At 36.1% G+C, this 27261-nt stretch overlaps 1 protein-coding gene across 1 annotated transcript in view; it reads right to left on the reverse strand.

Moving 5' to 3' along the window:
• MYO3A (myosin IIIA) overlaps positions 1-27261 on the reverse strand; it is a 202469-nt gene that overhangs the window by 48761 nt on the left and 126447 nt on the right. The window contains exons 17-24 of the mRNA XM_020284090.2: positions 23957-24167; positions 21883-22030; positions 7790-7943; positions 6228-6316; positions 4613-4742; positions 3549-3628; positions 3018-3095; positions 384-589 (exon numbers count right to left, since the gene is read on the reverse strand). Of these exons, the coding sequence (XP_020139679.2) occupies positions 384-589; positions 3018-3095; positions 3549-3628; positions 4613-4742; positions 6228-6316; positions 7790-7943; positions 21883-22030; positions 23957-24167 (1096 nt within the window). The remainder of the gene's footprint in view (positions 1-383; positions 590-3017; positions 3096-3548; positions 3629-4612; positions 4743-6227; positions 6317-7789; positions 7944-21882; positions 22031-23956; positions 24168-27261) is intronic.

A 27261-nucleotide genomic window follows, 5' to 3' on the forward strand; every position in this document is an offset into this window, starting at 1 on the left:
ATGTATCCAGACATTGCTGAGTGTCTTCGGAGAGGCAAAGTCTCTCCAGTAGAGAATCTGCGGTATAAGCCCGTGATCACATAGCAAGTAGCAGAGCTGGACAAGGACCTGGACTTTCCAACTCGTCAGTATAGAGGCTTTGGCCTCAAGATCTTTCTGCCTGAGACGCGTACCCTATGTTACCGCCCAGGGTCTCCCAGCTGACAGCAGTCTTTCAGCCTCAGCTAATAGTTACCTTCTCTTCAATTCATGATCATTTGCATGAACAAAATGCCTCCTTCCTAGACTACTTAAATAATTCTTTCCTATTTTGTTTCCTATTATTCTTCTGAAGAATTTTTATATAAACCATATAACAAAAACTGAAAAAGAAATCTACATACCGCTTTATAAAGTTAGCAAAAAGTATCCGATGTGAGTAACCCAGCCTTCGAATTCTTGCTGTTTCCAGAATTCCTGTGTAGCGAAGCTGTAGCAGAACTTTCTCTTTGTCATATATTCTTGCCTGACGCTCATTATTCGGTTTGATGCAACGAACAAAATGCGGTTGGCCCACCACCATTTTAGATAACAAATCCATCAGAGAATACTATAATATGCAACAAAAATAAATTTCCCAGTGTAGCATACAAATGCTTATGAGCTTGCAGTCTTTCTTTTTACTACAAGAATAAAATTTGAAAAACGAATGTTTCAAATGCTCATACTAGTCACGGTAAGTGGAGGGAAATCTGTATTAATGAAACTTTTATTTATAGTGGTATATTTTTAAAAATACAGATATACTTACAAAAATGTAGAAGCAATAATTAGATACTTAGCTATTAAAAGTTTGTTTATAAAGTCTTAAGGCAACTTTAATAAATAGTTAAAATTATTTTTGATGTAGTTTGTTTATAAGTAATTATATCCTCTCAGGCCAACTTGCCAAATTATAATATTTAGGCACATAGTCTAGTTAATTCTGCTTATACATTAATTTTGTTGTCCAACTCTTTCTTTATAGAAAGTGTAAAAGTGAACACTTTAATCTCTGTCAGAATCATCTCTTTAGTTTAAAATAGAGAAGTTAATGGAAATATCGGACATTGATATAAAAATAAGCAAGGCAATATATGTTTAAATAATCTGTCATAATTTGATCATTTTCTTATTTATTTTAGGGATTTTTTAATCACACAGATATGAAAACTGTGTTCTATACAAATACCTTATTAAAACAGTAGTCACTTATTGGACAAATAAGTATACCATTAGGATAATCATGGTTCAACTAAAAGTGGAATTCCAGAAAACTAGTTATCTCAAAGACTAGGATCACATGTATTGGTGAGGTGACCTATGGGCACAGATAGCTACGTAGGGCTGGATCTGTTTTAGTGCTGAAGACTAAAGCCCACTGTCACAAAGCCAGCACAAAACAAATGCTGCAACTGGGCAACTGACAAAGCACTGAATTTGCATGGCTTCCTCTTGGGCATTGAGACTCAGATGTGATGTGATCTTTTCACACAGCTAGGCCTGCCACTTTGGAGCCTTTTTCATTGCATTGATCTGTAAGTCATCATTCCTTTAGTCATGCAAACATCTGCCAGGCACTGGTGACACAAAGCTGCTACTCTGAGCAGGAGCTAACTGCAATTTAGGCACTGGTTTTTCTTAGGGACTAAGGCATAGTGTTAAACTATGATCATTCTTCTCTGCAGAATGAAAAATAACTTTCAAAACACACTACATATGGTGTGGAATTATCTTTTACTGTTTTTCACTTCAGCCTGAAGATTAAAATAATTTCAGAAACTAATCGGGTTTAAACATACACATGATGTTGGATGCCAACAATAGTGGTATGATAATGGTCTTGGATAACTCACTTAAAGAAAGAAAATAATCTGGGTGTAAATTTTAGTGATTTAACTGTACTGCATTTCTGATATGAAGTGAATGTATCAGCAGCAAACATAAAACATTGAGCTATGAATATACCAGGCACTACTCAAAGTTGATTAAGCACACGGTGTCTTCTATGAGCTTAGGACTTGAAAAATGCATAATAAAAGTATTCGGATATTTAAAAAAGGTATTTCATGAATCCGTTAGAGAACTGGATATATTCACTGAGCACTTTTAGTAAATTGAATCCAGTTTCCTCTATTTCTTCCACATTAAATTACATTACTAATATTTCCCAAGTTTTAGGTGATATTGTCTTCATTGCCTGGTTTATCAAAGAGAGAAACAAGAACTAAAACCAATTATAGGGGCAGGGTTATCTAGAGTTCTCTAGAGCACAGAAAATGACATACTTCTTTCTTTCCTTTCTCCCATATTGTCCAAGGAAGGAAGGTGATCTTGATCCTACGCTAAGCACACTCCCTTGGCATGTTATCGTGTCTCCCTGGTGACTCTTCTCCTTGCACCGTGCCTACACTGGGCTCTATTTTCCTTTTGAGGTTTTCAGCTCTGTATATGAAGGGTTACACAGAATGGAGAAGGATGCTCAACCTTGCCCTATCTGTCTATCCTAAAATAATTCAGGAGGAGGAAGAAGAATTGGTAGTTATCACAGCATCAAATTAAACACCCTTTTAGGTTTCATTCTACTGGAAATGCATTTATGCATTTGGTTCTATGGACACATTTTTTAAATTTATTTTTTTCAGCATATTATGGGGGTACAAATGTTAAGGTTATATATATTGCCTTTGCCCCCTCTCCCCCCTCGAGTCAGAGCTTCAAGCGTATGGACACATTTTAATCAAGGTATAGACCACCATTTAGATTGACCTGGGATATAATAATTTTACAGGTAAAATATAATCAAGCAAAGTAAACCAAGCCACAGATTTCTGATCGTACACACTAACATATCCTGTATCTACCAAATAGTAAATGGAATACAATAAACATTCTCTTTTGCTAGTGGCACTCTGATATTTGTTCTTAGCTTTTGATCTATAACTCATTTAGAATAAATAACGTTTCTAAGCACAACACATCATAATTTAATATCTTACTCTGAAATACGATGCCACTGTTTGTGTTTTCATGTTGGTTGTCTCTCTAGCATGACGTGTGGCGTCTCCAATTTCACCCTAAGGAAAGGAAGACAGAGATGCTTCAAGACCCATTGTACTTTATGATTTACGGGAGCATGTGGAACTTTACTTCAGGTTGTCTTAGTTTATGCATTTCAGTACATAAAATAGAAAAATGTTGTCGATATTCTTACTTTAGGACAATTGTTTTTGTTAGTCTCATTGGAATTTTAATTGGTCTTACATAGAATGTGAATATCTCTGACCCTTGCTGGTACATTTTTAGTGGTGTAGACTAGCTACAAAAGAAGGGTTAGAAATATATCAGAAGTGCATGATTATTTTAGTCACTAGCAGTAACATAAACATAACATAAATATCTGTTCAAACAGAAAAGATCAGAAGGAGAAAAACAAAGGAAAACCTGTCTACTTGTAGGAGCACACAGATATTGCCATCATAAAAGTTAGATTCTTAGACTCACCACCATGAAAAAATGCATTTTCTTACCTTTGTCAGGTTGATTGATTTTTCTGAAGTCTTCATTTGATAGTTGATAATATTTTTAGTTTTAGAAGGTGGCAGATTACCTATGGGAATGTAGAAAAAATTAATATACCCTTTAGGATCCTTAACAGCTAGATGATTTTTCTCATTTACTTAAATGTTAAAATAAGTGTTGATGATCCTGAAGTATTCATACTCACATGCTTGGTTAACTATTTATTCAGACACTTAGGGATAAAATAATATTACCTAAAAATTTGTAATAAATTTTAAGTTTAAAAAAATCCCTTTAGCTTGGAAAATAGAAAAGGGAGAGGTAAAGTGTTAGATTTCCTTTGAATTGCAAGAAGATATGAGGTGATTATGATGAAGGAAGCAACTTGTTTCTTATTTTTGTTTGTGCTAAATGATATCTGAGGGTTTCTTTAATGCAGGCTAAGCTTTACAATGGGCCTTAGAAATCATAGGGATCATTAATTTACAGGAGTTTTGCCCTTTCTTTTCCAATATGTTTGTTGTTTATTTCTTCTTTCTTGGTGGCACTGGCTAGAATCCCCAACGCAATGTTGAATACAAGTGATGAGAGTAAACATTCTTGCCTTTTTCCTGATTGTAGGAGGAAGCATTTAGTCTTGACCATTAAATATAACGTTGGCTGTAGGTTTTTCATAGATGCCCTTTATCAGGGGGAGGAGGTTGTCATTAAGAGAGCTTGCCAGACTTTCAGAGCCTCAAAGAAACATCCAAAGGCTGCCCACTCCCGAAGATGGCATGCAATTCTGAACTCTCTGGAGGTAACTATACTCTTCTAGTCAGTAGCTAGGACACCGCCATGTTTTCTGGGCGAGTGCTACAAACATTTATCTTCAATGAAAACCTAGTTTGTTTATATTTATTTTTACATTTTCTTCAGATGCTCTGGGGCAGAGGATATTAATTAATGAATATTTAGCGAGTTGAAAACAAACAAATATGAAAAATTGAGGATTAACTTCATGGAAATCACAGAGACAGAAGCCACCGAACTGGGCTCGAGGAAACGTCTCAGTTAAGGGAAATCGCCTTACCTGTTTTTGTCAGTGGGTGGCTGACTAGTTGCCGAATTACATTGTTTTCGGAAGACCTCAAAAGTAGCACGATATCAGTTGGAAGAGTGTCTCTGTTCTTTGCTAAGAACCCACTTGCACTATAGAGGACCTGTCGATAAAGTATGCTATTGTAATTATCACAAACATTGTCATTGTCATCATCAATAGATACTTATTGAGAGCTTACTCTGCTGAGCAACAGGAGATACAAAGATTTACAAAAGTAACAGCTGACAATTTGGCTGGAAAAGAGAATCTCTCCAGGTTTATGGTATATCTTAGAGAAAAACTTGTGTCTCACTGATTGTATTAGGGTTGAAATGAACAAAGAAGTTTGATTCCTCCCATTTATTATGTTGGGGATTTGTTATGTTTCTTCTCTCTATTTGGAGACATGGGGGCAGCAACAAGGAAGCACATTGGACCACCAAGGCATTCCTGCTTCTAGGATCATTGATTCACCTGCATTGAATTGGCCATGCTAGATTTTTATCTCATAGTAGTGTGGTCTAAATACATTGCAGGTGTTTGCATTTTTGGCACCTCTAAATAATTTTAAGATTTTTAAAAAGATCAGTGTAATCCAAAAATTCCCAAAGAATGATCCAATATAACAATTGGTATGGATTGAATTGTGTTCTTCCAGAATACAGATGTTAAAAACTCAAACTTCCCTGTGATGGTACTAATATTTGGAGACAGGGCCTTTAAGGAGATAATTAAGGTTAAATGAGATTATAGGAGTAGGGCCTATGTCCTCATAAAAACAGAAAGAGACACCAGATGTATCTCTTCCCACCTTCCCCCCACCCATTGACAGAGAAAAGGACACACTGAAAAGGCAGCTGTCTGCAAATCAGAAACAGAGGCCTCACCAGGTGCCAACCTGCTAGGGGCACCTTGATCTTGGACTTTCAGTCTCTAGAACTGTAAGAAAATCCATTTCTGTTGTTTAAGCCACCCAGCCAGTGGTATTTTTGTTATGGCAGCCAGACAACTGGATAACATGATCACAGGCAATTCTTCCTGGACATTTAAAGGAGGCTTTATTTAGAAAATCATATGCTGAAGATCATATGCTAAAGCTCAAAAGGAAAGCTATAACTGAAATAATTTAAGGTATACTTTTTAATGACAAAAGTATAAAGACACATGGAAGTTGCCAACTGGACTAGAATGCTTGAGGTTCTGTGTATTATTTTTTAAATGTATTTCTCATTTTATACATTCTTGATTTGGTATCTTCTCAGCCCCCCAATATTTATAATATCATTGTGAGGGAATGACTCATTATTCTCCACAGAAGAAGGGGAGCATCCTCTGGGTGCAGGACAACATATCTGAAGTATGGGAACATGTCTCTATGAACCCAGAAACATTTCTTCCTCCAACTGCACAGCAGTCCATTGGCCAATTCTGTCTCTCTGGGGTAGCTCAGGACCCAGAAGAGCAGAATGAGGGCTGGATGGGGGCAGAAACAGAGGGCCAGCTTATCATAACCATCTAGAAATATTTTGTGCCATAATCTTCATGACTGTCCTTATTATTCAATAAAAGGCTAAAAAACTCAGTTGTAATTCTCAAGAGTTCTTACCTTTCCCGCGTAATGGTGAATCCCAAAACTAAGTTCCATTCTTTTGGGTCTCCAAAAGTACTGTGATTTCAGGTTACCTTCAAATTTTTCTGTAGAAAAAATGAACCCCAATATCAAGCATGTAGGAGATCCTCAAAAAATATTGTCAGAATCATTTCCCTCACCAGAAAAAGGAAATGCACAATGAAGGTGGAAAGTTTTATGTAGCTTATATAAGCAGATTTAATATATAATTATAAATTGTAAAGCAGAACTCAAGATCATGACTTGTTACCATTTCATTAAGGTTTAGAGACTGGTTCTCAAACTGTAGTATGCATTAGAGTCCCCTTAAGGGCTTATTAAAACAGGTTGCTGAGCCCAATCCCTGAAGTAGTTTCTGACTCAGTAGGTTTGGGGTGGGGGCCAAGAATCCACATTTCTAACAAGTTTCCAGGTGATGCTGATGCCCCTGGCCTGGGGACCACATTTGGAGAACTGCTGGTCCAGAGGAAGGGAACCACTTGAGACCAACCAGTCAAAGAGATTCGTGAAACACAGTTTGATGGCAAGCCATGAGCTTAAAAATTTGATGTTTGAGTTCTCCTTTCTGAGGAGCTATGGATTATTATTGATTACAGAAAAGGTACAATAGGATTATAAAGTTCGTTATATTTCTATAACAATTCTATCACCTTCAGAGACCTTGTCATTCCATGTCCTAGGAACATTTGACATCAAAATCCAGTGACTGCTATGAAATTATTTTCCCTGCCACCTTGGGGTTATTTTCTTTTCCATCTAGTGTTATCCAGTTAGAGGAGGGAATAAGCCAATTGGTGGGTCACAAGGAAGCAACATCACAGACTTGATGATAAGAAACAGGCTCTGCGTATCACCAAAAGTAAGGGAGGGAAAATGTGAATCTAAATTTTCTGCAGGTACTTATCGTACATAACAAATATCCCCTATCATCAGGGAATATAGTGTTCCACAGTAAAAACAACTTTCTCAGATATCTGAAAAATCTACAGTTTTTTTCTTTTTTTAATTTAAGGAGCAGGACATTTTCATTTTAACTATCTTGGATGGTAATCTTTTAAAATATATTATCACATCTCTGCCTTCTCAAACAGAAAAAATACATTTAATCTTTCTTTGATGACTCAGGATTATTATCATGAACATTTATTAATGTACTGAAACTTAGAGGTTATTAAGGTATTTGAGGCTATTTGCCTCTATTAAATAAATGAACAGAACAGAACATCACAGATTAACTTATTTCCTGCTGGTTAGCTTCCTTTTCAGATCCTAGAGCTGTCCTTCTAATTTGGGCTGGATAATTTCTAAGGTCATTACTAACCTATGATTCTATGGTTGGGGCTCTACCATAAAATAAGAAGCACAGTATCCAAACTTGTTTAATTTATCACTAAATAATTCAGCCTTTTCTTCAACGTCAGATATGCAGACTTCGTGGCAGCTGTTTTTCCCAGATACTTTCAAGCAATTTAAAAACCATGCAGAATCACATCACTGCATTCATAAAATCATGCAGACAGAGTGGATTTAAAACTCACCTACAAGAGTCTGGTCGGTGGCCTTGGGAAATCTACTTTCTTCGTCGAGTAGGGAGAGCAAGCCCATTGGCTTCTGCAGAAACATATCTAGGAGGGGCCGGTTATCTTCATATTCAATGACTCTAGCATCGATATCTTCATTTAGGTACTCACACTGTAACAGGTCACGATACACACAAAATCGCTTCAAGCTTTATGAATAATACATAGCTTGATAGCAAGCACCTAAAATTTTACTTTACATGTATTTGAACAAATCGCTCCCTATAACTTTGCCCATTAACAGAGGGCATAGTTTTATTTTTCCTTCCACAGAACTGCTAGTTCCTTAAAGTCTGCACTGATTATACTGAGGACAGTAATACAAAGATTCCTAGTCTCTATTCTAGAATTACAGGCATCTCAAGCGTTGAAGATGTAGGAGAATATGTTGTTAATGAGAAGTGGCAAAATTATGTTCCGGAATTTATAGAATATTAATTGGATGTGTCTTAGGGTTATACTTTCCCCATTGACTCTCTCAGGAACATTTACGTGACTTTTCTGTCATGATTCCAGACACTTCCATTGTTAGCAGGTGGACAGCAGCAGGTCACACAGACAACCAGTGGATTTTAGAACCAAGGAGACATCGGCTCACATTCGAGCTCTGCCCCTTAACTAGCCACATAATCATCTGTAATTTCCTCACCCTATAAACTTTCATTTTCTCATCCAGTAGGTGGGGGCAACAAACCCATTTCACAAAATAAAAATATATGGTACATAAATAATCAATTGCTTTTGAGTATATTGTAACATAAGATGTGCACAATAAAAACAAGGAACCACACACAATTAATTACTGCAGGACTGTGGTGCCAGCACAGTGATCTACTTTACAAAAAGGACACGAAGACTTGTGCCTAGTTTGCTCCTATGACTTTGTGCTCACACGCCACCCTCAGCCCAATGCTGAAGTCTGTAAAAAAGCACATACGTGGTCTCCAAACTGCGCTGTGTAACAGTGTGTGCATGCGGGGTAGTCACAAGTTCTCAGAAATCAGTACTGGGTAAGTGTCTGAAACCAGCATCGCCTTGGGCCAAATGTTCTGTATCATTCACATGTTCAAATTATAGGCTGTTTTCATTATTATCTTAATATGTTCTTTAATTCATTACATATATTCATTGGATGCCTTATAATAATGCATTGTAGTGGGAAATACAGACATCTTTAAAACAAGTTTCCTGTCCTCAGCAGGTTTAAAATATAGTTTGAGTGATAATACATGGTAACATATGATAGATAAATGCTATATACAATGTACTACAAGAGTTCAGAAAAAGCAAACTTATTTCTGGCAACTTCTGGAATTTAGCCAGTGGCAGGGGGGACAATTGATAAATCAGAACTTTTAATCACTATGGTATGAGCCTTATGAAGCTGAACTCTCATTTCAAGGGTGTCACCACGAAAAATAAATTTATATTTTCAAATAAAACAAAATCTAATGCATAAAAATGAGGTTAGAATTTGTGATCTAAAAGGTGGAGATCCTCAAAGACATTCAGTTTATCTAGCAGAAGAAAATGAAAACAATGCCTTGAAGTTTCACCGTTTTTGCATTTGAAGGTAACCTTGGGAGAAGTATGTTGACCTAGAATTATTTTCCTGTTAGACACATTATGTTGACACCATATTATGGTTTAAATGACAACTGAAAAGTTCAAAAGAATTTTGTATGTTTTATATTGAAAGCACACAAGGTTAAGGTCTGAACTGATGCATCTGTCATTTCTGTTTGCCTGTGTCAAAATCCACTAAATGCTTTTGTGGCAGGTCACACAAAGCAGAGATGAGTGACTTGGAAAACAATGGGCTGCCTTCAAGGCATTTGTTAGTATGAGGAACCCCAGGCAAGCCAACGAAGAAAAAAAATTCTATTTCTTATGATTTATAAGGTACTTATAATAAAATTATCATGCCTAAAATAATATACTACATTTAAAAAAATTTCAAAGTATTACAGGAGTACAAATGTTTTTGGTTATATGGATTGCTTTGTAATGATTGAGTCAGGGTTAAAAGTGTGCCTGTCACCCAGCGATTGTTCACTGTACCTGTTAAGTAGGTTTTCACCCATCCCCCTTCTGCTTCCCTCCTGCTTGATTTCCATTGAGTTTTACTTCCCTCCGTGCACATGTGTGCTCATCGGTTAGTTCCAATTTAATAGTGAGTATATGTGGTGTTTGCTTTCCCATTCTTTAGATACTTCACTTAGGATAATGGTCTTCAGTTCCATTCAAATTGTTGCAAAAGGCAATAAGTCATTCTTCTTCATGGCTGAGTAGTAAGCACTCTATGGTATACACATGCCACATTTTGTTAATCCACTCATTAATTGATGGGCATTTTGGTTGATTCCACATCTTTGCAATTGCGAATTGTGCCGCAAAAAATATTTGAGTGCAGGTGTCTTTTTGATAAAATAACTTCTTTTCCTTTGGGTAGATATCCAATAATGGGATTGCTGGATCAAATGGTAGGTCTACTTTCAGTTCTTTGAAGACTTTCCATACTGTTTTGCATAGAGGTTGCACTAGTTTGCAGTCCCACCAACAGCGTATAAGCTTTCCCTTCTCTCTGCATCCATGCCAGCATCTACTGTTTTTGGATTTTTTGATAAAAGTTATTCTGACTGGGGTAAGGTGATATACTACATATTTTTATTGCAGTTATGATCTCGAAATGCTTAGTTGTTTATAAGCGTATTTGGAAACGCAAAGCTCCTATCTCTTGAGAAAATCCTCTGTAGATTACAAATATATTTAAAGCGGAAGAAAAGCAGAGTATTAACTGTATTACAGCTGAAGAGTGTAGCCTATACAATCCCCACTCTGTTCAGATTGCCTGAGCTCCCTTTTGAAAACAGGTAGACGAATCATCATTTTAAATACACAGCAAGGAGGCAAAGGAACTCAGAAGATTTCGATGTTAGGGAACTCTGTACATGGGTAAAGTTCTCTCCTGTTTTTCATTGAATTGTGAGTGTGAGTCATGAAAGGACAGAGTGGTAGGAAGATGCACCATCATAGCTATGGTCCAAACAACAGACTTACAGACACAGGGCCAAACTGCCATCCCAGGAGAGATTCAATATTGCTACACTGAGCCTTGCACCATAGCATGGAAGGGAGGTCACCACAGGCTCAGAGAGGCCGCAAGTTTGCATGTGGTTTCTAAGGCAGGTGCAAATTTAAGCATCGATTACTCAGCATAGATTAGTAACACAATAAAGGTCTACTCTCATCTTCCGGGTCTCACCTCCTCAGAGAGACCTTCCCCCGTCTTCCAGATGAATTGAGTGATCTCTGTTCCTCAACTGGCCACTCTCTGGAGTTTCTGCACTTGATCATGCTTTAAATTCTTTTAATAGTATTTCTAGCATTTTTCATTGTTTATTATTCTCCCTCTCTCCCATTAGAATGGAACCTTCATGAGGGCAGGAACTTTGTGTTACCATTTATTCCATTTTAATTTTACCTTATTTCCTGTGACAAGAGGAAAATAACATATAAGCATATACCCATGTAATTAATATGTTTTCATAAATAGTATTTGAATGGCTACATGATATATCCTGAAGTTTCCTATTCTGTTATTTTATTTCGAGACATTTTAGATTATTTCTTTATCTATTTTAAACAATGCTCTGAGGCACGTCTTTGTGCACCAAGCTTTTCTGTATTTTGTGTTATATCTTAGGAAAAAACAAGATGATTGAATGGTATGAACATTTTACAGGCTCCTGGTAAATGTCTGCAGATTGATTTTTTTAAGCTTGCAGCGCTGTGCACTCTGATCAGCATGGCGTCAACACTCCTAACTTGCAGCACCCCCACTAGCAATGAATACCTTCACTGAAATATTTATCTGATATTTTTGATAGGTGAAAGGGCAGGCTAGTGTAGTGTTTGCATTTCTATGGTTACACAGTTACCTAAGAGGATAGTTTTGGGGAAAATAAAGTAAGAAATATGCTTAGCACATAGTATTAAAAGCACAAACTTAATGCCTGCTGGCTATTATTAGGAGTATTATTATTTTGAAATAGAAAATAATAAACATAACTTCTTCTTGGAGTCAGAGACACCACTACACCATCAATTATTGTGATATTGTTGAAAGTTTGTGAAGCTAATGATCAGAGTTAAATGAAAGGAAAAGCTTCAGGCCATTCTTGAAAACATCCTTGATGTCAGGCTGATTTTTGTTCCCTTGTCTCTTTTTTATTTGCCTCTATGTGTCCTCCTGATGGTGTGACTATCTCTGTACGAATTTGTTTATGAAGATGGCTTTTGAGTAACCTTCCTGGGAATCCATCTTCTTGAGTGTCAATCACAGTGGACTGACGCAGCAGAGGCAGTGACAGCTTCCACTGTGGTTTCTGCACCTGTCATCCATGGGGCTAGACACCATTCTTGGTCGCCTGGTCACACCACTTCTACTGATCTCATGTTGCCTCTCTGTGGCACGTGAAGTCCGACTTCCTCTTCTTTCAAGAATATGAGCAATGCCATTTTGGAGAAAAATTTATGCCCCAAGCCTGCACATTTTTCTTTATATCACCATAATTATAATATTATTATCAGAATATTCTTAAAGTATGACAACAAGCTACACTTTTCTTCAAGTGTTCGTTACAATTAGACTTTAAACAGAATTCTAGAACATTGTTAGAAGTAAAATCTCTAATAATAAAAAATACAACTGGAAGACATAAATGAAGTAGCATTGGCTGGAATAATGGTGAACTATTTCTATATCTTTCTGTTTCCTTAGCTGATGTTCTACAATTATCCAGGTCTAGAATAGTTTTGTGTTTTTAAGGTAGACCTATAGTTCTATTTCACAAATAACTTCAGTACACATAGAATGAATGTTCACTGCCCTTCCCTGGGCTACCTAAATCTTTAAGAATCAATAATGATTTTATTTTTTTAGTCTTACACAAATTCGTACACACCAGACCCATCAACCTGTATTTAATTTGTTTTTATTTCATATCAACTACCTGGATAGCAGGTGATGGATACTCCCAAAGTAGGCAGACCGCCGACATCGCCATATAAACAGACAGGACCTGAAACAGCGTCCTCCCCACGCCCCCAAAACACCACCTCCTCATTTTACTGCAGGGGAACACTTTTTACTACTTTCTGATAGTTTTATCCAAGTGTGAAGTTTTAGAAAGCTTCTTCTAAAATCGCTCTTTGAGGTGATTTGAAGACTTTGGCTCATGACATTTTTCCTTACTAGGGAGGATAGAGAGAGAATTGTCAAAGGATACAAAATCTCAGTTAGATAAGTGGAATAAATCCGAGTGTTCTACAGCAGTGTGGATGACTACAGTTAACAATAATATATTGTATACCTTCAAACAGCCGGAAGGAGATAGTATATGTTCCCAACATGAAGAAATGACACGTTTGAGATGATGGGTATGCTAATTACCCTGAGCTGATCACTGCACATTATATGTATAGAAACACCACTATGCACCCCATGAATATGTACAATTACTATTTGTCGATTAAAAAATAAAATTTAAAAAAATGTGGGTCTATGCAGTGACAGGGCACACTTAGACCCTTCGTGGACGTTACACCTGGGGAACCAAGTCCCAGCTCTCTCAGGTAGGCGAGTCCACCGTTAGACATTGCTCTACAGTTTTAGATATTTCCGATTCTGGAAAGATTTTCACAGCTGGTATATGATAATCCTCAATATGTATTAGGTTATTAGTACTTAAGTACTAAGTTTGGCAGTTGATATCTCTGACGTCTCACTTTGACACTTCTTGTTTTATGTTTATTGTGAAGGTACATCCTCGGTCTTTCAAATGCACATTTTGGCTTGTGATTATCTTTCAGATATTTTTTTAAGAGCAATTTTTGTGAAACCATGGATAAGTAAAAAATTCATGTTATTTTCGAATATGAGTTCTGTTGTGGAACCAATGCAGCGCAGACAGTTCGAAATACCAACAAAGTGTTTGGGAAGGATGTGGCTAATGAACGCACAGTATGTGGATAGTTTGAGAAGTTCCATTCTGGGGATTTTAATCTTGAAGATGAGCCACGTGGGCGACCTGGACCAAGGAGGATAATGATGAGCTGAAAGCTGTAGTGGAAGTGAATCCATTTCAACCTATGTGTGAATTAGCAGCAAGGTTTGACATTACCATTCCAACAATATTGGACCATTTGAAACAAATTGGCAAAGTAAAGAAGCTGGTAGATGGGTTCTACATGGATTAAACAAGTGTCAGCAGAGAAGTCGTCTTGAAGCTTGCCTTTCTTTGCTGTCACCAAATAAAGGCAAACCCATTTCTACACTGTATTATTACGTGTGATGAAAAATGGATTCTTTTTGACAACCTCAAGCGATTGGCACAATGGTTGGATAAAGATGAAGTTTGAAACACAGTCCCAAACCAAATATTCATCCAAAAAAGCTAACGATGTCTGTTTGGTGGTCCAGTGCTGGTATTATCCACTGTATTCACCAGACCTTGCACCAACTGACTACCACTTCTTCCAGGCTATGGACCACTTCTTGCAAAAATATTCAATTCTCAACAAGCTTTGGAAAAAGCCTTTTGCGATTTCATCGCCACTTGCTCTCCAGGCTTCTTGTCTGTTGGCACAAACAATCTACTGTTAAGATGGCAAAACTGTCAATAGTTTGGGAGCATACTTTGATTAATTGTATTGCTTCTTGTTTGATTAGAAATCGGACATTTCATATTTAATGACCAAATATTCTGTTTGCTGTTTTCAAGTTATAAATCAGCATGTCTTGTTTTCATAATTTTCCACTTTTTTATGGTTCTACCCACTTCAGGTGATGGAAGAAAGAATGAGATTTCTATCAAGAGATGGTGTTTGCGATTCCCTCAGGTCTGTGGAACTGTCTTTGTACAGATCATTGCAGAAGATGCCACATACGCCAATTCTTCACATGCTCCTGAAGCACCCACTGTGTGTATGTTTAGGGGCAGGTGGGGCTGGAGAAGGTAGAAATAAAGATGAAAATGATAGAGTTCCTGTTCTTTAAGGCACAGCAAATGCTCTGTGCTTTTCCACTCCAACCCTGAAGTCACATCTTCGAATTTCTTTGCTTTGGGTTGTATTCTCCTTTATCTTCTAGTTGTAAATCTGTCCTGTGATGGGGTCTCCTGCCCCCTCCGATGTCACAGTCTCTGCTGCGAGCCTCAGAGCTACTCCTCATCTCCACTGTCCTTCCGTGTGCCTTGTGTCCCCGTGAACAGACTGACCTACCTTTCTTTCCTTTCTTTCTAAGTAGATGGAAACACTCTTTTCTTCTGCCTGGGAGATACTATGTTAGATCCCTGGTTCTTTTCAACTTTGTTTGTTCATGAGGAAAGCCCTAGACAGCTGTCGGAAGACCCGGACTCCAGTCCTGCTTTCCCCTCACCAGCCTGTAACTTTGGGCAAATCACAGAGGCTCATTTCTGTGAAATCTGTAACATCTATTTGGGTTTCTTCTAGTTCTAACTTTTCAGGATGCCCAACTGCCTGGATGTATTGTGAAACATAAGGAATAAATGTGGTTAAAACTGTTGACAGAATGTTTGCAAAAAGAGAAAAACCACATAAACACACATATTCCCTGAAGTCTGTCTTTTAGTAAAAGAACTCCTACTCACCAACTGCTCCAATGAGTGTACAAATTTATGAAAACATTGCCCATGGTGGAAAGAAACCATTGAGAAGAAGTTACTCATTCTAATCATTGACAAAAGTCCTCTTCACTTTATCAAGGAGAAAGAGTTTGTTTTGTTTGTTTTCCTGAGACAGGATCTAGGCCAGTTGCCTGGGCTAGAATGCAGTGGTGTCATCATAGCTCACTGCAATCTCAAACTGGGCTGGAGGGATCCTCTTTACTCAGCCTCCCAGGTAGCTGGGACTACAGGTGTACCACCATACCTGGTTATTGTTTAGATTTTTTTTTTTTTATTGAGACAGAGTCTCACTATGTTACACAGGCTGGTCTTGAACTCCTGGACTAAGTGATCCTCCTGCCCTGGCCTCCCAAAGTGCTAGGATTACTGGCATGTGCCACTCCACCTGGCCCAGGAGAATGATTTTAAAGGTTGAAAATCTAGGACTTATGTAAGGGTGCTACCAGTAGTGAAGATGAATTCAGTATGTTTCTTATAGTGAAAAAAGAACTTTTGTCACTTCTTATTTTGAAATAATTTCAAACTTTTAGAAAATTTCAAAAATAGCACTAAGAACTCCTGTGTACCCTTCACATAGTGGCTATTCCCCAGCTGTTAACATTTCACCACACTTGCTTTTTCATTCTCTCTCTTTCTCTATATATGTATTTTTAATAACACTTTAATGAAATAACTATTTTTAAAAATAAAACATGGTGATAATACATGCATTGTAAAAATCTGAACTCTTTATGTAAATAAAAATTTATGATTTAAAATTTGTTTCTTCCAGTATTTTCTATTCAAAGCTGATATTGATGATCCTGTTTGTATGTCAATGTTAGTGGCAAGTTCATAGGGAATGTTGGCCACCATTAACTTGAGATAGCACAGGCCATTAATTCAGAATTTGACAAATAACCTAATGAGAGGCTGGGTGCGGTGGCTCACATCTGTAATCCTAGCACTCTAGGAGGCCGAGGCAGGTGTATCCTTTGAGCTCAGGAGTTTGAGACCAGCCTGAGCAAGAACGAGACCCCCATCTCTACTAAAAATAGAAAGAAATTAGCTGGACAACTAAAAATATATAGAAAAAATTAGCTGGGCATGGTGGCGCATGCGTGTAGTCCCAGCTACTCAGGAGGCTGAGGCAGGAGGATCACCTGAGCCCAGGAGTTGGAGGTTGCTGTGCGCTAGGCTGACGCCACGGCACTCACTCTAGCCTGGGCAACAGAATGAGACTCTGTCTCAATAATAATGATAATAATAACCTAAGGAGAATGTATTTGGGATAATTCCTAATAAAATGTTCATGTTATGTTTTACATACATTATTTGAACTTTGGAGGAAGAGGTTTTGGAATGGTTTTTTTCTAGAGTAGCTTCCTTATTCAGAAGAAAAAGGCACATAATGCATGTTGAGATGAAAGTTCCAATGTAGTCACTTTTTGTGCATGATATCCATTCCTGAAAATTCTTTAAGAGCCATCAAGAATTTTACAAATTTGTATTCTATTAACAAGTATTGGCTGAGAATAAGAAAGCATTTGGGTTAGGAATTCAGAAATGCTGCTTTCTATATAACTTTTACCTTCAACTATTCCCTTTCTACTGTCATGTTTAAATCTTTACCAGAAAATTTTATTCCAGTTTGTCAACAGTATGTGCTAACCTTATTAGACCATACTATAGAAAACAATAGCACAATTATATATATGCTATGCTCCTAACTGTATGTTTTGTTGAAAATTATTTTATCAAAATTTTTAAAAATTTAAAGATATCACCAAATTGTCAAAATAAGTGTTACAAATCCCCACATCACATTGAAGGTGCTGACCCAGCTTCATCCATGAAAGAGAAGCAGCCTGTGTACGTGAGAAGTTTGACTATTTAAATGTGGTCTCAAGCAAGCCAAGGCTTGGCTGGGCATTTAAGGAAGATTTGCTGCATCAAGGACTTCCCAAACATATTTGGCTATTTTAATGCTTAAAGAAAATGCCTATAAATGGCCTTTGTCACTTGGAGAGCTAAAATAAGACAAATGTTACCACCATCGTACATATACGGCTTACTTGGGAAGAAAGTTGGATATAAAATAAGAATTCACACTTTTAAGCAGAGTAATTTGGAGAAATTTATAAGGGATTTATTTTAAATTGCCCACATATTATTTTAATCAGATGACTGATTATTTTTCCTTTATAATATAAAAAAATGTTGAAAATGTAGGTATTATATATTGAATCAATTTTTATTCTTTGTAGTTGCCACAAATTAAGTGTTGGAGCCCACATTTAAAATCTCCAATGCTGTAAACTTTAGGATATGAACAGCTGGAGGTGAAAGTCATATGTATCACTTTCTGCTAGAGCAGCCAGAGCCAGTTACTGTTTCCATTATGTTCTGTAAATAGTTTCCTGCTTATGAAATGACTTCTGACGTTCAGTTCTAGCCCCGCGGGTGCATATATAAATGATATATGTAAAAGCCCATCCTTGCACAGAAACGAATATTAACAGCTCACTTTAAAAATGAACTGTAGTCCAGTTAATTAGCTGTTCTAATGGATGAAGAAAGCTTATCCAAAGTAAAAAATAGGCATATAAGTGACTAAAGTGAATACTCAGGATTCTAGAAAATGTTTGGCAGAATCACATGCATGTTCTAGGTGTCCAGTGGCCCTAAAGAACAAAGGCACATGCCAAGCAATGGTCAATATATGGTTGGTGTGTGCTCCCCTGGGTTGGAAATGTAAATTTCTAGGGAGTGGGATCATTTCTCTTGTATGTACCGTACCACAATGATTATAGCATAGTGCCAAATTAATCAGAGGACAGAAACTGCCACTATAGCACCAGCCCGAGAATACCTTTGGCAAAGGTTGTCCATTTCTGAGATGAGATTCTGATATGAGATATGAGACTCCAGAGAACTTCGAACTTTATATCACACTTTGATTAATTACTGTTGAGCTCTCTTTCAAATGCAAGGAAACCAGAAAACAAACAAACAAGAACAAGCCAAACAAACCCAAAACCTTGCCTAAATATTTAGCATGGAAATTCAGTGTGAGGGCTATTGCAAAAGATGGCTCCCTATGGGAAATGGCAAAACAGCTCTTTGAGCCACTAACTAAAAGCCTTCCATAAAATGGAATTCAACAGTGCGCATCACAATGATGCTGTACAAATGTACAAGGAAGGCTAACATATGAGAACTAGGTTTGTGGAATTAATAAAATTGAGAGAAAATTTTATACTTTTTAGCTGCAACCCATTTAGAAGAGTTTGAATGAATCTCACATTTTAAAATGGTTACAACTATACTCTCCAGCTGATCAGCTTCTATCTGCAGGGTGGGGACCTAGATTATCATCTAATTTTCAAACTGTTGTTTTCAGATACAAATTGTCCCTTTAAATTTTATTAAAATCAATATACATAAAATTGTTCTTCCAGTGCTCATAAAGTAAGAAATCTTCAAGAACTATGAGATATCAAACTCCAGAAAATTTTCAGGAGCTATATATTATACACAGTAAAAAAAATAATGCTTTTATAGACCAGCTCACTTAGCAGTCTAAGGATCCAGATATTGAGAAGAAGAAAGGGATACACGTTCTGGAAGCTGTGGGTTGTTGTGCAGAGATTCCAAAGCATGCGATTAAGGTGCACAGAAAAGTAAGTTATGAGGAAAAAGGAGGCATGACTGCCAGGGATTCTTGGATTTAGGAAAATGTTTCAGAAGTAATACAAATGGTTATTTGGAGGAAACCATTCCAAGAAACATAAACTACCCACTCAGCAAGCTATAGATTAGGTCACCATCATACACATTCTTTCACTAAAAACGTTTTACTGTTGTCTGTTGGTTATTTTTTTATAATGGAATGCAATGGGAAATTCAAAATACCTTTGCAACCTGCTTTGCTGTAGTGTCCCACTGTATATTACAACTAAACTGAAATTGGGCTAAATAAGGAAACACTTTCAGTAGACTGTTATTTATGTTCCAATGTTGTAGAACTGTCAATAAAGATAATGTTCACTGGTTTGGGCAAGAGCAGAAGCATTTCCTCTGTAAAAGTGCTGCTCAAGGCTTGTGTCTTGCTGAGATTTGGTCAGAGCATTTGTATGTTCCATGAACGTGAGACACTACGTCTTACTCATAGGCATTAATGGCTCTCTTAAATTAAGGAGCTCTCAGATCAAATCTGTGATTATATTCAACCAAAGTGTGGCCATGACTTTAATTAATGATTTGGTTTAATAGCTATTTCTCTTTGACAGGAATTAGTGTAAGTGTGCTCTCTGTAATAGCTAACACATACAGTTAGTTACCTTTTCTTAGTTACATTTTCTGTCTTCACAGAGGCATGACAGAGTGAAAGAACAAAAAGTGCACCCACATGTTAAAATCAAGAGAATCACTGACTAATCCTGTATCTACTGGATAACACACTCCTCAACCTGGTCATACTCAGCCACCAATGTCTGGTCCATAAGATTATGAAGTAGGGATTTCTAGCTGTTAGCCTAGGAAGGCACCTAAAGGATTGGAATGGCCTTGATTTCTCAAAGTGCTTTGTGTCATCCTAGATTCTAGTTGAATTTTTAATTTTATAGGGGGGAAATTTTGAGTTCTTTTATTTTGAGAGGATATTTCAAAAGGCCTGGTAGACAAAAAAATCAAGAGCATCAGGATTATGGATGAATTCAAGTCTATCAATCAAGACTCGATTGATAGTAAGTGACTTGATTATGTGGGAACTGTAACATTTTATAAAAAGTGAAAGTAATAATTATTGAAATATCTGTACATTGGTTTAAGGTTAAGACAACAACAGAGGTCTACCAATGCAAGTCACTGATGAATCAGATACGGAATCCGTGCGAATGCATGTGGTCCCATACAGTGGGTAATCCCGATAGACTCATACCAAAAGTCCAAACCAAAGAAATCTGACTTGTTTCAGTTCCTGAATGGGTTCTGTGAGATTGTGAAGCATTGAAGCAAGATGGCATTAATTTAATTAATATTTATTGAGCACTGGCTATATATGTCAGCCTCTGAAAATACAGAAAGAATTAAGACACAATATGTGACCTAAAGGAGTTTGCAGCCTAGTAAGAAAGGCAGAAATGCACCACTGAGGGATGAGGTTAGGAAGCACCATTCCAGGAGAAAGGGAGATGTCAGAGCCAGATGCTATGGCCTCAGTGTACCCAGGTGGGGACTAAGTCAATGCAATGCAGTGAGTGTGGGACACGCTTTCAAGGAGGTTGGCTGTAGGGGAAGAGAGAGCACCACAGCCACAGAGATAAGCAGAGTGGAGAAAAGTCTTGTGGGGTTTTTTTCCTATTTGTTTTTATTATAAGATTTTAAAGAGGTTTCTTCATATTTCTAGGCTATGGAAGAGCACCAATGGAGGGGCAGAGGAGAAAAGATGGGAGGTGGAGAGAGAGAGGGAATAACATTTCATGGAACAAGATCCTGGGGTAGGTGACAGAGAGCTGGACAGATATAAATTAAATCTTAAATTTATGTCCTTTTATGGCCTAAGAAATGTCAAGATCTAAATGTATTCTTTTGTGACCACCATTTTCAAAATGCAATTTCAAAATAAATTCTCAATAACCATAAACATTTTGAATAAAAAGAAGTGCGCATACCTCTAATTAATCATCAGTTCTAATCAATAAAGACAAAACAATGTATTATTATTTGAAGGAGGTAAATGACATACTGAATGATATTAAATATGACTCTTTTAGTCGTCATAAAATAATTTAAATAATGTTACAGTTTTGCTAAATGCTATTCAAGTACATTTCTGATTTTTCTCTAAGGAAGAATATTTTTTGAAGCTGAATCATAAATTACACATTGTACCCTGACAAAATTACCGTTTCATGGCATTTGCATCAAATCCATTATCTTGTGTTCTGTTGCCTAGCTACCAGAATTCTGAAGTTTAATGGGTTTTAGATGGATATTGAAATTTCAAACAGAATTTCAGCTATGCAGTCTACAGAAAGAGAAACTGTTGGATACAATTGTTTACTTAAGTTTGCAAAGGAAATTTCATTGTTTGCAAGGGCTCAGACTTGCTAAGTTTTGGAGAAGAGTGTACCAATTTTTAATGGAGGACATTTGACATCACATATCAAGTCACACTAAATTCATATACTAATTTTTTTTGTTTCAGTTTACTATGGACATGGAGAAAAGAAAATCTTTGTTTTTTTTAAATGTTTAAGGCTTTAAATCTATAGTTTAGGCCCTGCCTCATTTATACAATTCCTTGTATAACACACACATGCATGCATCTTTATAGTATTAATAAGTACCTCGACTTACCTGTTCCCATGCGAACACATGTTGATTAAAATAATACTGAATTTGTTCATTTGCAATATTAATGCACAGCTGCTCAAAGGAATTTTTTTTGAAATTTTCAAAGCCAAATATATCAAGAATGCCAATGCTCAGCTCCTCACCATTCCCACTAGAATTAGAGAGGCATTATTGTGAGTTCTTATTTATTTCCTGAAAAGGTAATATAAATCAAGGAATCTTCAAGTTCCCATTTGTGACTGAGCTTAGAAACTGCTACCAGGACATACACTTAGAATGAGATTTTCTTAATTGAACAAGTTTCTCTCTGTAGCACATAAAGATAATGGAGGCAAACACTGGTGTTAATAAGTAAATGGAACAATATTTTCCTTGTACTGCAGAAACCACTCCTATGCTCTTACACACTAAAACAAAAGAAAGAACCTTTTTCTTCCTTAAGCACAAAGTCATAGCCCTGAGTGAGTCAGGAATCACAGGAACCACCTGCCTAGCACTCAGCACACAGCAAAAATAAATTCAATACAAACTGTACCAGAAAATCACAAATTCTGTTAGGGAGTTTATTTAGTCTTTCATTTTTAAGAGAATAATTTTTTAAATCTTACTGAAAAGATCTTAATTATTTTAAAGGGAAAGTACAAAAGCTTCTCTTTGTGTTCATCATCTAGGTAGTCTACGTTATGCTTAGTATTGTGCAAGGAAGTGATCTGGAAATGTCAGCTAGACTAAACTATTTCAATCAGTCTTGATTTTGTCTTTTAAACTTTCTGTAAACAATTAAAATCTAAAATTTGGATAGTTTTCATTAGTGTATGGAAAGGAAAGCTACCATTTAGCAAACAGGCTATAGTGAAATATTCAGTAGTAGGTCACCCTCCTGGGTACCACTTAGTGTCAAACATGCAGATGATAATTAACAAAATGAGGTCAAATCACTAAATACCTTGCTTACATTATGTGGAATACACAAATAATGAACAATTCCTGAATATTTCCATTTTCATATGAATGCTTGACATCATGTAGATGGCCATACATGAACATCCAAACCATTTTGACCATTAAATCAGAGGGGAAAATTGGACTGTGGTTTGCAGACTTGGCCACGATAGGGTACAGTTCGGTAGGAAGCTAAAGGGAGGTAGAAAAGCAATTTTGAGGGACAGAGAGTTAAGATTATGGAGGAATAATGGATAATCTCTTAGTCTCACTGGATAATATCATAGTATGGTATGTCTTTTAGTGAAAAGATGATTAATTGTGTACTTGAAACGTGTATAAAATAGCCTCATGCTTAGTAAGCAGTTGTGAATGAGATGATCTTAATTAAGGGAGGCATCCATCTTGCTTTTCCACATGTAAAATTTCTAATGATTAGATCATTTATGGCAGAACAAAGCTTTAAATGGCAACGTAAGGACTTGTATCTATGCACAATCCCTGGTATATAGAGAGCACTCAGTCGATGGTGGCTGCAATTGTCTTTATTTCTAAGGTGAGGTACCAGGAAGTCTGTAGATTTGTAGTCAGATAACATTAATCCTCGTATCCTGGCTCTACCATTTCCTATTATTTATCTACCATTATCTAGTGCATTTCTGAACCCAGTTTCACTGGAGATCATGACATCTACCCTTATAAGGTTATAGCAAGAATTAAAATATGAAAAGAAAATTTTCCTTTACCTTAAAGATTTAATTTAAACCCTCAAAACAAAAACAAAGAATTGATGAATTGACGTTTTGTACAAGTATAAAATGGTATATGCTTAACAGTACAACTTCTAATTGAAAGAACATATTGATAGTAAGAGGTGACATTTAAAAAATTCACTTTCTATTGTATTTATTCATGTTGTCACAGTTTTAATGTTGCAGCAATTTAAAATTTTTACAGTTATGTGGCATAATGCAGAGGTACCATTAGGAAATGAAACATATCCACTGAACTATAACTTTGTAACTAAATTATATTAATCGGAAACATTTTCAAAGGGACTCATGCAAATTAATCAATTAGAAAATAGATTTACATCTCTGACATTTGGGGCAAAAATTTCTATAAAAAGTTTTACCTTGGCAATGAGTCATACTTGAGCAAACTGTTAATGCGATTGACTATCCAACTAAAGAGACGTCCATATAGAGTTTTAGCCATGGCATCTCTGACATCCGTAGCTTTTTCCACAGTGTTGGGTCGTATAATCGTTTCTCCTCTAGTGACCACACAGTGGGAGGTGAGGGCTTCTTGGAGCTCATCTGCCTGAATGCAAAGCAAAGACGCAGCTGAAAAGTAAACAGATGTATTGTTAGAAGAAATTATGGCAATGAGATCACTCCTGGAAAATGAAAATGTCTTAATTCACCCTCTTCAAATGACAAGAAATAGATACGTGAAGATTCTGTAATGTGAAAATAAGTTACTATTCAACATGAGTCCTGTGTCTCTTCTTGATCATTTTTTCTCTACTTATTTCTGCTGGTTAAACTTGGGCTGCTGCGTAACATATCACAACCCACACCAAACCGGCTGACACAGTGAAACTGCTACACACGTGAGTGGTTGTTCATGTGATGTCAACCATAATTTCACTGAATTATGCTAAATAACTAAAGAACATTTGGCTTAATTTGGCTACCATTATTATATACACATTTTCAAAAGGTAGAAATTAATTGGAAGGTAACTTAGTCTTCAACCTAAAGAAATATATTTGAAGTACCTTCCATGATATACAATGGAAAGAGCATAAACTTACCTTAACATTCATGTATTCTCATCATCCTAGTTTCATATTTTAATTACTAAATTTTGTTAAAACTTGATGCCTGAACAAACATTTATTTAGCATTTAACATTAATTAAATTTCACGGGGAATTTAAAATTAATAATACAAACTCAGTGAATAAAACTCATTTTTTGAATATAATAAACATCTTTAACCAAAAATATTACATGACAGGCTAATTTTTCAAACTGATTGTTCTCCTTTTAAGATATTTTGATTATTTTGAATTTACTTTTAGCATTTGTAACAAAATATTTCTTAGTTATGTGGCTAACATTGTTAAACCCTACCTTAAACTAAATATTTTTTTCACATTGTACAAGTAACACTGGCTCATTGCAGAAATTTTACAAAGTTAATATTCTGCATTTCTTTCCTTTTAGGCATGTTTATTACCATTATTCTGCACAAATATTTTATCTTAAGCATTTCTTTTTGTTCAATATTGTTTTTAAATATGATTTTACTTTGCTGTATAATATTCTGACATATATCATAATATATTAATAACTTTTAAATGGTGGGATGCTTAAGTTGTTGCCATATGTTCATAATTATAAAAAATGCTAGGATAAATATTTTAGGTATAAATCTGTGTTCATATTTTATATTATTTTCTTAGCATAGCTTGCTTAAATTCAGCAATTGATACAATGTATATAAACATGTTTAAGGTTTTTGATATACATTATTTAACTGGTCTTCAAAAACTCTGAACCAATTACACTCCTATCAGCCAAGTGACAAACTAATAATTTCAATACAATTTCATGGACATTAGGGATTATCATTTTAAAACTGGCCAATTTGATAGAAAGAAAATATCTTCTTTCTATTTGTTTTTAATTGGTTCCTCTGAAGCTGGACATTTTTCCTTTCATATTTTTATTGGTGATTTGTGGTTCTTATTTTGTAAACTGTAATTTTTTCATTGATATTATGTTCATCATTTCCTAAGAACTTTAGATGAGCTCTTTATAGCTTAGAGAGAGTAATGCTTTGATATGTATGTTGCAAATATTTTCCCTCGGTTTTAATTTGCATTTAAATTTCATTTATATTTTTTCTTTTTGGTAAGAAAGAGTTTTGATTTTAAAATGCTTATGGTAAAATATCCATTTTTTAAGAAAACTATTTCTGCTTTTGGTTTTCTACACATAAACTCTTCGAGTCCTTTCTCAGCTCAGGAGTATAAATGCATTTCAACCTAGCACTTTTATAATGTTTTGCATTTAAATTTATATATGCTTAGAATTCATTTTGGTTTACGGTCTATGAGAAGGATTCAGATTCTCCATTCCCCAAATGGTTAGCCACTGGGTTGTTCCAATAATACTGATTCCCTAGAGATTTGTAATGCTGGTGCTAGTAATTTTTCTTGGATCTGTTTCTGAACAGTGTCTCCCACTGATCTGTATGTCTATTTCTAGTCCCACATTGTTCATTTGATATATTAATATATTACGGAGTGTCTACTATATGCCAGGTATTTTACCTGGGTACATATTGCTAAGTACAATACTTTGTAAAATAAAGTTCTAGACTTGGATAGTTCTAGCCTCTGGATAAAAGCCTTGATGGACTTTATCTAGAAGGAATGGAAAGCTAATTGAGAAATTTAAGTGGGAAGAGAGAGGGAGGAGGAGGAATGGAAGGAGTAAGAGGAGGAGAGGGAGGGAGAGGATGGGAGGGGGAGATTGAGAGAGTTCCCTGATACATGCCTTATGTAATTTCTGAATGAATTGTGGGAAAATGACCAATTCTCGATGTGGAATGAACAATTGGAAGGTCAGTTAGTTCAGGTAAGAGGTGATGCTGTCTTTGATGAGAATGGTGATGATGGTGATACAGAGCAGAGGTCAGATTTTAGAGCTATTTATGGGGTAAAATGAATAGAACTGGCACCGGCTTGAAACAATACACTTGGAAAACCATCTGAAATGCAGTCTTGGTTTGGAGATGATTCCTTTATAACTTTAATTATAAATCACCAATATTAATAAAATTTCTACTTTCCATGCAGGGCTATTCCAGAAAATACTTTAATTAATTTTATTATATCCATATTAACTTTTCATAACCTATATGACTGTCTGATATTATGTAGAAATAGGTTCTCAATCATCAAAATGATTTTTTAGTTTGGTTGTTTCTAAGTATATTCTTATCTATAAAGTATCTCTAATTGTAACTCATTCTGTTGGCTGCTGCTAACTCTTCTAATTATGATCAGATGATGAGATTTGAATTTAATCAATGGTATTGTCTAGTTATTACTTCCATTTCTAATAACCTCATATCTTGAGTGCCAATACAATTTTCTTTATATATGGAAAATTAGAACAGGCTTCCTTGAGGTTTCCAGATACATGCCAATGGCTACATGTCAACCTCAGACACTTGTTCTGCTGTTTTGCCACACTGGTTCCAGGGACTCTCTGGGACAGAGGTGATAGGGATCATGGGGACAGGCCCAGACCAGGATGGTTTGGCATTTGCCCTCTGAAATTACCCTAAAACATCTCATTCTATTCCTGAGTAGGTATAAATCAGCAGGAATATATAAATACAATTTTATATTATAATTTTC

This window comes from Microcebus murinus, chromosome 25 (genome assembly GCF_040939455.1).
Source record: "Microcebus murinus isolate Inina chromosome 25, M.murinus_Inina_mat1.0, whole genome shotgun sequence".
Classification (NCBI taxonomy): domain Eukaryota; kingdom Metazoa; phylum Chordata; class Mammalia; order Primates; family Cheirogaleidae; genus Microcebus; species Microcebus murinus.